This window comes from Canis lupus, chromosome 24, assembly GCF_011100685.1.
Source record: "Canis lupus familiaris isolate Mischka breed German Shepherd chromosome 24, alternate assembly UU_Cfam_GSD_1.0, whole genome shotgun sequence".
Taxonomy (NCBI): Eukaryota; Metazoa; Chordata; class Mammalia; order Carnivora; family Canidae; genus Canis; species Canis lupus.
The window spans coordinates 5,492,677-5,504,082 of NC_049245.1; the positions used below are offsets into that span (position 1 = coordinate 5,492,677).

General features: G+C 38.8%; 1 protein-coding gene across 7 annotated transcripts in view; it reads left to right on the plus strand.

Annotated features, from left to right (window-relative positions):
* SNX5 (sorting nexin 5) overlaps window positions 1–10,458 on the plus strand; it is a 25,802-nt gene extending 15,344 nt beyond the window's left edge. For all 7 annotated transcript variants that reach the window (XM_038571526.1, XM_038571528.1, XM_038571530.1 and 4 more), the window contains 9 exons: window positions 100–223; window positions 2,052–2,147; window positions 3,284–3,389; window positions 3,475–3,550; window positions 4,458–4,497; window positions 4,647–4,733; window positions 6,430–6,589; window positions 8,388–8,473; window positions 9,601–10,458. In XM_038571526.1, the coding sequence (XP_038427454.1) occupies window positions 100–223; window positions 2,052–2,147; window positions 3,284–3,389; window positions 3,475–3,550; window positions 4,458–4,497; window positions 4,647–4,733; window positions 6,430–6,589; window positions 8,388–8,473; window positions 9,601–9,651 (826 nt within the window). In that variant the 3' untranslated portion in view covers window positions 9,652–10,458. The remainder of the gene's footprint in view (window positions 1–99; window positions 224–2,051; window positions 2,148–3,283; window positions 3,390–3,474; window positions 3,551–4,457; window positions 4,498–4,646; window positions 4,734–6,429; window positions 6,590–8,387; window positions 8,474–9,600) is intronic.
* The last annotated feature ends 948 nt before the right edge of the window (window positions 10,459–11,406 follow it).

Below are 11,406 nucleotides of genomic sequence, written 5' to 3' on the forward strand. Positions count from 1 at the left end.
TGCTTAGTGGCATGAGCAGAACGGTGGTGATAACCTGGACCAGTACTGGTCATTTAGTCAAGTGGTGCCAGCTGATGGCCTTGTGTGCTTCTTTTCCAGTGAGTATCTTGCGGTCTTTAAGAAGACTGTATCTTCCCATGAAGTCTTTCTGCAGCGGCTCTCTTCTCACCCTGTTCTCAGTAAAGATCGCAACTTCCATGTGTTCCTGGAATATGATCAGGATGTAAGGCATTTTTGTTCCCATTTTCATGATCCAGTGAAAATGTATATAACTGTAGTTTTTTCCTTTTTTCCCTTATGGAGGGTGGTGGTGGGGCATAGGGAGGAGGAGAGAATTCCAAGCAGACTCCCCTCCTAGCACAGATCATGATGCTGGGTTCCATCCCACAACCCTGAGATCATGACCTGTGCTGAAATCAAGAGCTGGATGTGGATGCTTAACCAACTGGGCCACCCAGGTAACCACCCCCTCCATGACTATTTTTTAAAAATATGCTTGAGGGGGTCCCTCGCTGGCTCAGCTCAGTTGGAAGAACATGCAACTCTTGATCTTGGGGTCCTGAGTTTGAGCCCCACATTGGGTGCTAATAATAGTTTTATTATTTTTTTTTTATTTTTTTAGAGATTGTTTTAAAATAAATAAAAATACATACTTGATGACCTGATACATTTTCTGGAAAATTGACTTTTAAAATAACTGGATTTTTTAATGGCAAATGGAATCCTTTTTTAGATACTGTTTCCATCTCCCCCATAGATACATTTTAAGACCTTTTTATAAAATGCTGCTTAAAGATTTTTACTTGTTTTCCTTTCTAAGGACCAGTTTTTTTGCTCTCTGTTGATTTTGGGATTTTTGTTTGTTTTTAAAGACTATTGAGAGGGGGAAAGAGCGAGAAGAGGGACAGAGGGAATACAGAATCCCCATTGAGCAGGGAGCCTGAGGTGGGTGTGCAGTGTCGGGACCCTGAGATCATGACCTGAGCTGAAATCAGATCCCCAACCGACTAAGCCACCCAAGCAACCCAGTTTTGGGATTAAGAGGAATTTCAGGTCACATTTGTTTTCTTCCTGGTTACCTGTTTGTTGGGAGGGGTTTTGCCTTATTATTTTTTTTTTTTTTTATGTTTTTAAGATTATGTTTGAGGCAAGCTCTTATTTATATATATATTTTTAATTTTATTTATTCATGAGAGACACAGGCAGAGACCTAGGCAGAGGGAGAAGCAGTCTCCAAGCAGGGAGCCCGATGTGGGACTCCATCCTGGGACTCCAGGATCATGCCCTGAGCTGAAGGCAAACGCTTAACTGCTGAGCCCCCCAGACGTCCCAAGGCAAGCTCTTACTTAAAAAAAAAAATTTCCTCAGTATCTTCTAACCCATGAAGTTCAGTGAACAGCATAGGACAGTACAATAATTCAGCCAAGGTTTTAAAGACCACTAAGACACGCCTGGCTGACTCAGTTGGAAGAGCACGCAACTCTTGATCTTGGCATCTGAGTTCAAGCACCATGTTGGGTGTAGAGCCTACTTTAAAAGATTTTTTTAAAAAAGCCACTGAGACTTGGTGCCAACTATTTTTCCAAAATACCTTTAGATCGTGCTTTTAGAATTAAGACTGTGCTTAGGTTTTGCTGTTGATTTGTGGTTTTGTTTTGTTTTGTTGTAGTGTGGGGTGTTTTTTCTGTGTTGTTTTGTTTTTAAATTTTGTTTATTAGAGTGAGTTGGCATGAGCATGGGGGGAAGAAGGAGCAGAGAGAGTAGTAGACTCCCCACTGAGCAGAGAGCAAAGATGTGGGGCTCGATCCCAGTATACCAGGATCATGACCTGAGCTAAGGCAGATGCTTAACTGACTGAGCCACCCAGGCACTCTTGTTTATTTGTATTTTAGACCTGGTGGCTAAATTAAAGGTGTCTCATGTGTGTGCCTATGCTAGTAGACAGTATCACTTGGAAGGTACTTCGGGCTTAAAGTATTTAGAGAAACATGCGTACCATAAACTGTTCTTTGGGGATTTTTTTTAGTAGTATTATTATGTCTTTTTTTCAGCTAAGTGTTAGGCGGAAAAATACCAAAGAGATGTTTGGTGGCTTTTTCAAAAGTGTGGTGAAAAGTGCGGATGAGGTCCTTTTTTCTGGAGTTAAGGTAAGGGCTTTTAGCTGTTATAGGAAACTTTGACTTCATGTGAATACGTGACTTTTTTATTTCTTCACAAGAGATGTTTGTGAAATATGGTATTAAAACTTCACAGAAATAAAAATAATTTTTCCAAATTTTAGTTATTATCTATTCCTTGAGTTTTCACTTACATGCTTAAAATACCCTGTGTTTTTTTTTTTTTTTTTAAGAGAAGGGGATAACATTCTCACACTTAATTCTTTGTTTTCTCCTTTTCTGTGAATAGAGTGGTTATTCAATTATTTTTTAATAAGAAAAGCTACAAGATTAATATTTCATACCATTCTTCAGAACTACAATGTCCATTTTGGTAGTCCAAGCCACACCAGATTTTTAGTTTTATTTATGTGTAAAATGTTAAGGAAGAAAAGAATGTAAAGATACTAAAAGTAGTTTCACTTTTTCATGTGGCTATTAGAAAATTTCTAAATAGCACATGTGGCTTACCTATTTCTGTTGGACAGAGTTGTTTTAAAAGACTAAATTACTATACAAGTGTTTCATTACCCTCATAGGTGAAAATTCCTCACTTCTCAGCCCCCAGCCACTTTTTAACTGAGTTACCATTTTGTGTCTGATTTTGCCACTTGCTGAGGGCTTGAGCAAGGAGCCCAGAATACAGGTGCTCCTGAGTAGAGGCCATTGTCAGAAATTTGGAAACTGGAGGGTAATTTCTCCTTGGTGCTTTCTTAAGGTGTATGGGGCTGTCCTGTACCCACCTGTATATCCGTCCCTGACTGGCACCCACCAAGTATATCCCCCACCCATATGCACATATGTGGGTATCCACCGTTAGGTTGCAGCCTACCAGGCAGAATCACTTATCTGCCAGGATTGCTGGATGTCAGAGAATACCAGAGTTTTCTGGGACACTGTTGAATGGTTCTTGAAAATGGTTTTCTCTGTTGACGTTTCCTGACAGCACTTGAGTTCTCCTAATCTTGGATATGAAATGCTGTCTCGTCAGCTTGGGTTTCCCTGGTCCATAGAGGTTCAAGTTCTTATGCATGAACTTATTTTATTTCCTTAATGTTCCTTCTAATACAAAATACATTCATATTTTTAAAAGTTTGGCTTCTTAAATTTCTTTTTTCCTCTTTTAGGAGGTAGATGACTTCTTTGAGCAAGAGAAGAATTTCCTCATTAACTATTATAATAGGATCAAGGATTCATGTGCAAAAGCTGACAAAATGACTCGATCTCATAAAAGTAAATACCATTCACCCACCAGCCACTTAGCTTTGCTAATGTGCTAGCTCTGTTCATATAAAAAGGGCTGTCCTTGTTTCTGCAGATGTTGCAGATGACTATATCCACACTGCAGCCTGCCTGCATAGCCTGGCTTTAGAAGAGCCAACAGTCATCAAAAAGTAGGTTTTTGATGGAAAAGCATTTCCTTTCTCCCTTAATTGAAAATTCCTGGGTGGTATAATGAGGAATGACTGTATAGTTTCACTTCTACTTTTGAGTATCAGCTCATCAAGACTAGATAATAGTCTCCAGCACTCAAATCTTGCACACCCTCTGAACATAGAAACATTGAAGGTGTTTGTAGGGTAATCAGGGGGCACTTCTGTACCAAACAGGATAGCTGTTGTCAAAGCCTTTATTTTATTGATTTAATTCTGGAGTTGTCTATGAGGCTTGCCTTATATATTCTCTGTCAAATGGTGCTTCATTTGGTAATGCCATGGTCTTAAGGATAATGCAATGACCCCATCTGCTTTTGATCTTTTTTATATGAATTTTTCATAGTTTCTCCATCCTGGGCATTTCTGGTGTGAAGCTGCATTCTACCTAACACCTAGGACTTGGTATAACAGGTGGTGGTAGTATTTCTGATTTGAAGGTGGAAGTCCCATCAAAACCCAAATTAAAGCAGCTTTTTAAAAATTTTTATTTTCATTTAAATAGCATGTCTTTGAGACACCCACAGTGACAGCTCTGACAGCTCACTAGAATCTGTCCTTGGTTAACATAGCTGACATTGGTTAAAGACCATTTTGGGACACTGCATGGCAAGGTGAATGAGGGGCTAGCTACCAAGAGAGGCTGATAGCCGCAGGTGTAGCACTTTACGTAAATGTGCTCTTTTCTGTTACCATCATCTCTACTAGGTTGGGCCAATTGATGATGAAGTATTGCTTTGATAATTTAATTCTAAAGCACCAAAGGCTAGGACTCCTACATTCACTCATTCATGTCTTATGGTCCTGTAAGGTCCTATTTCATACATTATTTTAAGACCTTAAACCAAAATCACGTATATATTTTCAGGTACCTATTGAAGGTTGCTGAGCTATTTGAAAAACTTAGGGTAAGCATTTTTATATTGGTCTTCATAATATTTAATCTGTAGATTTCTGCTTAGATGATGGTGACCTTTACTACTTCTATCTATCTATCTATCTATCTATTTATTTATTTATTTATTTATTTATTTATCCTTTACTTCTTTTTAAATAGAAAGTAGAAAGTCGAGTCTCCTCAGATGAAGACTTAAAGCTGACAGAGCTTCTCCGATACTATATGCTCAACATAGAGGCTGCTAAGGTAAGGCAGGAGTCGTTATAACTTGCTGGAGTAATGGCAGGACCACCTTGCTGTGACCCAGAAGAGGTCTCATGTTACAGAGGAATTCTTTTTGTCAAAAATGAAAGAAGATAGGAATTTATCAGGATTGTTTGTATAACAAACTCTGATTGAATAAATGAATAAAGAGGTAAACTGAGGCCAGTTTGACCAGAAATTGAGTTGATTCTGGAATAGCAAAGGAATTGCAGTGCCCGAAACACATGCTATCAGCTATGGGCACGTGCGTTTAAGGGTTTGGCCTGGGCTTGTGTTTAGGAATGTGAAGAGAGGGACATCCAGCCAGAATCTGATGAGTACAATCATTGGCTTGAGGATGTTTGTACCAAGAAGTGAGTGAGTGATCTGGTCAATCAGGAGATAAGTCTCTCTTCTGGGTCGCCTATAAATTGGACATTTGTAAACAAGTCCTTTAGAGTTTAGGTTCCATTCTTTGGAGGGCATGTGCATGAGAATCTCCATTTCATAGCCTGTGGTTCCATTTTCAGACTGAAAGCTTTCTATAGTAACATACATTTTTGTGGCATTGTTTCTCTAGTTTGTATCATCAGTAGGGGGTGGTGCTAAGTGGACAGATACTTATTTGGGGAATTAGACTTTACTGTATACGGGTGTAATGGAATACGTTCCTAAAGGACTATTTCTGAGGGAAAAAAAAGATAGGGTTTGTGTGTTTTTATTGAATTGCAGTTTTTGAGTCTAACCATTATTTACCAAAAACAAGACGAAGTGGTAAGCAGGATGACCTTTGGGGGATGAAACCTGCATTTGCAGGGGATAACACTGCCCTGAACAGGAATCTTTAAATTACTTTCCTATGAAATGTATATAATCAGGCCACATAAAGTTAGAGGTGTCATTAGGAAGTAGAAATTCATTATTTTCCTCATAGTTTTCATTTTTAATTAATTTGTCGTTTTGGTCTATTTCCTTAGTCTTCTATTTGGGTATTTTTTTAAATGTGCTTTAGACTATATTTCTTATTTTGTACTGTAATGGAATTGAGAGCTGATGATGCACAAGTTTTTTGAGTGTACACAGAAACACGTAACTTGTATGTCAAACTCCCATATTTACTTTAAATACGGAGGTAACTTGTACTTTGTTGAAGACTGCAAATAGTCTTTATTTCAGATGAAATCCTCTGACAGATTTCAGACATGGGCTTGTGGCTGTTGGGGTTAGTAGAATGTTTTTTTCTGCCTCACTGCCCAGTTGCATTCTAGCAGCATCATTTGACATGGCCAGCTTTGCTTTCGGTATAAGGTGATTAATTTTCTGAAATTGCTTTCCATGATTGAATCATGGAAATGACTTAGTCCTTAGAGATTTCAGTTGTTGGGGTTTTGTTTTGTCTTTGTTTTGGTCCATATAAAGAATTCCAAAAAGCTCTCAACAGTGTGGTAAGGATTGCTGTTCCCAGGCTAATCTTGATATTTAAAAAAAAAAATCTCATAATGGAAGGGGGAAATAGAAGTGAACTAGATGTTGCCTTCTGACATTTCAGGCAGTGCATTGACTCTGTGGTACTTGGGCCTTGTTTCATCGTTTGCTTTTTAATAGAGTAGTTTAGATATTTAGTCTTCCTGTTTTGTTCTCTGACGGTTTTCCAGGATAAGTTTAACTACCATGTCATATCTGTTAATTTTCTTCTCAGGATCTCTTATATAGACGCACCAAAGCCCTCACAGACTATGAGAACTCAAATAAAGCCTTGGATAAGGCCCGGTTGAAAAGCAAAGATGTCAAGTTGGCTGAGTCACATCAGCAGGAATGCTGCCAGAAATTTGAACAGCTTTCTGAATCTGCGAAAGAAGGTTGAACAGGGCTATTCTTTACTTTTTGCTTTTTAGTTAATAATTTTAAGCTTACAGAGAAGAGTTGCGCAGGTAGTGCAGAGAACACCCATACATTCTTTATTCGAATCCCCTAGCTGTCCAGTTTCCTTTTCTGTTTCACCACTTGCACATGCACACGTGGTGCCACGTATGTATTTATAAATGCATGGCATGGGTTTTTTTTTTTTTTTTTTTCCAACCACTTGAAGTTAAGCTGTGTGTATCATTCTTTGATCCCTAAACAGTTACTGATTTTGGTAAACTTTGGTACAATACATTTCCAACCTGTTCTCTATAGTCTCATTTTGTTTATCCCAATAACATTCTCCCATATAGGGTTCCCATTAGGTTTCCATAGCTCTTGTGTCTCTAATTTGAAAGGAACCCTTCTTAGGGACCACAGTTTCTCTTCAAATAGTGTTCCTCATTTTTGGATGCGCTGTTCTCTCATGAATAGGTTGTATTTAAGCATTTCCAGCAGAATAATGAGTGATGTGTCTCTCAGGTGTCATATCTGAAGGCATGTTCTGTTCCGTTTTCCTCTTATTTGTGGTGTTAAATTTGATTACCCAATCAAGGTGTTGCCCAGTTTCTCCACTAGGTAGTGAGTTTTTTTTTCCCCCATGTCACTAATCAACAATGTATGGGGAGATAATTTAAGACCTTGCCAATAGCCTGCCCTTGATCTCATACCTTCTCCCTAAATTTTAGTCTGTGTTGATTCTTGCCCTAGCCAGCCTTTACTGTGATGGTTCTGGAGAGAGGTGATTCCCCTTCGCCAGTTCTAGCATTCTCTTTCCAAGCCCTTGGCATCATTACCCTTTAAGCACAAGCCTTCCCTTCTTTCCCACATTCCATTCCTTGTCATTATTAGAGTCGTGGGTTTCTATTTTTGAAAATAGTTCTTAAATTCATTATTGTACTCTTTTTATGTTGGTGCTCAATTTGTCCAGACTTAAAGAGAAGCACCTTTAGGTTGGTGTGTGCTTATGATATATCCACCAGTGTTTTGAACAGAGTAGAGAGGTTTTCTGTCCTTCCTTAGCCCTGGATATCACCATTTCTTCCAGAAGCCCACATTCTGTTTACTTAACAGAATTGTGACAAGATGTGAGTGCTCTGCTCATTCTTCCTGGGATATGTCTGCTTCTAGGACCTTGAGGAAATAGAGGGGTGTGTAACTAACTCACTCTGTTCAGAAATCATGAGTCCATGGTAGTAACCCAAATCCAAGTCCATAGCCTGGAGTTTCTTGTCTTAACCTAGTCCAGAGTAAGGGAATATGTCTTGACTTTATCTGGGAGATAGTGTTTCATTTTCACAACAGGAGTTTAAATTGTAGTCTTCTCTTTGGGGAATGGGGTCTCCCTGCTTGGCAATTCTCAGCGGCCCTCGGATGTGTCACCAAAAAGGAAAGATTTATAAGGAAAAGAACAGACTTTGAAACTACTGAGTTGAAATCTTAGGTTATTATACAGGCCAGAGTTTTGTAGCCCTGACAAATTGAGAGGAGATTAAAGAAAATCAACAAAGCAAAGTTGAATGCACAATTTAGGCCTGTCGTTCTTGCCTAAGATTTGTCCCTGTGTTAGATTTTTATACTCTTTATTAAAAATGTAAACTTAGGTATATTTTATTTTTTAAAAGTACACTATTCTGTAGAACATTGTGATGAATGGGTCTTAACTTGTTTGCCTCTGGAGATTATATGCAAGAATGATATTTGGGGTTAAGCCTAAGAATTGTTCAGCTTTTATTGGTAAACTTTCTTTTCTAGAACTAATCAATTTCAAACGAAAGAGAGTGGCAGCATTTAGAAAGAATCTAATTGAAATGTCTGAACTGGAAATAAAGCATGCCAGGGTGAGTGTTTTCCTTCAAATTAAGCCAGAAACTTTAGGTTTCCCCCTTCCCAAGTTATTTCCCAGTTCACCATATCAATGTCATTGGGCAGATGGGGTTTCCTTTGTGGTTTTAATCTCCTGTGACATAGGTGGGAGTTACTTGTTGGAATATTTTTTTCTGCTGCAAACTAAAATTCTGTAAGATAATGATGAAATACTGCTTTTGAGAAGAGCATACTAGTGTCTTCTAATACCGATTTCTTATTTAGAAAGGGAGAACTTTCTATATTTAATGTGTGTAGCTTAATTTGGTACAGAAAAGATGAAGAAAAATGGTCTTCAGTGTTGGGTACATACTAAAACTAAGGAAATTTTAAGGACTTTTAGGTGCACAGACCAATTCACTCAGTTTTTGGGCATGGCTCCTGCAGTATAGTGCATGGGAGCCTAGAAGTGCTGTCTGGCCCAGGGCAGCAGGATCAGCAGGAAGCTGCTGTAGGAGAGAACTGTCACTGGCCAATCAACATTTGTTTACGCAGAAAGACTTTGAACATACATATGTACTTAGAATTTATTTATTTTGACTACAACATTTACTTTTTGATTAAGTCCAAGTCCTATTGTCTTACGACTTTTTCATCTGTGGTTTTAGAGTGTCATGTATACGTAAATCGTACCCATAATGTTCTGGGTGTTCTGAGTTTTCTCAATTCCTTTAAAGAGAATTTTGTAATGGTATTCGTGCTAAGTTCTGTATGGATGTTTATCATTTATAATCTTAAAATTAGCACCTTTTTATCTGGTCTTCTCAAGGCCTTCAACTTCAAAACGCAAATCTTAAATAGCATTTAGGTTAAGTCACAATAAGCAAAATTAGTGTGAATGCATTTGAGAACAAACCTGGGTGGAGCTCTGAGCCTCTCCAGGCGGCAGTCTTAAACCTTCAGAAGGAGAGGGTACAGGTCGTAGGTTGACGTTCAGTTGTGATTTAATGAAGAAAAGGACCAACCCAGTTTTGCACTGGCTTTAAAAAAATTTCTTGTGAAAAGCTTGTCAGTGGTTTTGATTTGAATTCTTAAAGAGATATGTAGGAGGTCTGGACTCCAGAGATTCATTGGTCTACCTTGACTTTTATCTTTCTTTCAGAACAATGTCTCCCTCCTGCAGAGCTGCATTGACTTGTTCAAGAACAACTGATCTGCCTTTTCTATGAATGAAGGACACGAATGTGAAAGAAAGCCAGTATCACTTGCACTTAAATCATTACCACAGAAGATTTATTACCTTTCACTTTAGTTAAAAATTATGTGAATAAATATTTTGATTTCTAAAATCTTAACACTTAACCATGTTGGTTTAAAAATATTTCTATTGCATGCTACTTGGACATAACTAATATTTTCCTTATGCATTTAATACCTCAAAATGGGCAGAATCTAAATGCTAAGTTTTCCTGTAACTTGTCTTTAGTTATTAAAGAGTGCAGGAAACATGTGCCTTCTGGAAACAAGTACAAGCAATGCCTGGCACATGTTGTCTCACTGTTTCATGTGCTCATGTCCCTACAAACCAGTTAATTTAGAGTAGGTGCCAATGACAACGAATATGCCTGCTGCTAGTTGCAGGTAACATAAACATTCCATTCCTTAATTAAGGTGATTTTTTTTCCCCCTTCTTACATTTATGGTATGTTAGACATCTTAAGTGATTGTACTATAACAAGAGCAAGAAAATCTCATTTGTCTTTATATACCCTTTACAGGTCATTTTGTGTGTGTGTGTGTGTGTGTGTGTGTGTGTGTGTGCGTGCGCGTGCGTGTAATTGGGTTGTAAATATTTTAGGGGAGAGAAAGAAGTATCTTGTGTAAAAACAAATATATGGCCTACTTCAGAAGATGGGCAGTCTACATTAAAGATGTGAGCCCCCTTCCTGATCACAACGGGAGGGTATGTGTGTGTTTGGACTTTTTATAAAAAGTGTATAATAAAATAATCATGTTACCATATGGAGTGTTTTTGTGGAAAACAAAGCCCAGGTGTGCCCCAAGCGTGCAGCTGGTGCTAAACCTTGATGGTGGTGACAGCTCTGAGGTCTCTGCCCATTGTCCTAGCCTCTGTTCTGATCTTAACATTTTTTGAGACTGTCGATGGCCAGTTTTTTAGAAGGTCCCCAGATCTGGGTTTGTCTGTTTGCTTTCAGTTTGATTCAAGTTTGCATTTTTGACAGGCTTAGAGTAAGTGTCCTCAGAGAGGTTCAGTCTGTCCTTTTTAAGGTAGTGCCTGCCAGGGGTTCCCTGTGAAGTTTCACATCTTAGCCTTTGTAAGTAACTATTGGGAAGATCTTTGAAACTAAAAGGTGTTTACCTACCACTTTTACCCTTTTCTTTAATTAGTTGTAACTGGTAGGAGGGTTACCAGAATATTGATACTTGAACACGACCAGGAACATTTTTTATTAAATGGCATTCAAGCCTTGCTTCCCCACCCAGCCAGTTAACTAAAATTGGCCAGGTACCTAAATGTACTAAACGGGCCAGACCTAGCTGGCTTCTCTATTAATATTTAGGCAGCTTGGTACACAAAATGAGTGGATTTATATACAGCAGTAGCTCTGGCCTGGATTTCCGCGTGCATTTGTCTTCCTGCTTACCTGGCAGCCCCATATTGTTGATGGTAGCACAAAGGCTATTATGTGTGCTTGAGGTGGGTATCTGTCCCTGGGTCACAGCTTGTCTAAGGAGCTCCAGCTGTAGATCCACCATGCTTCACTGGGGCCTTATTGCGCTTTGAACTAGGTCTGGTTGGGTGTCAGATAAGCAGCCAGGACACTTGGGGTCCTCAGTCTTGACCCTGCATGCTGAGTGAAGCAATTCTTCAGGTACCTCTCAATTTTATACCAATGATTTCAAGTACAATTGAGTACATTTCCAGGTGTGCGCCTTCTGCAGTCTC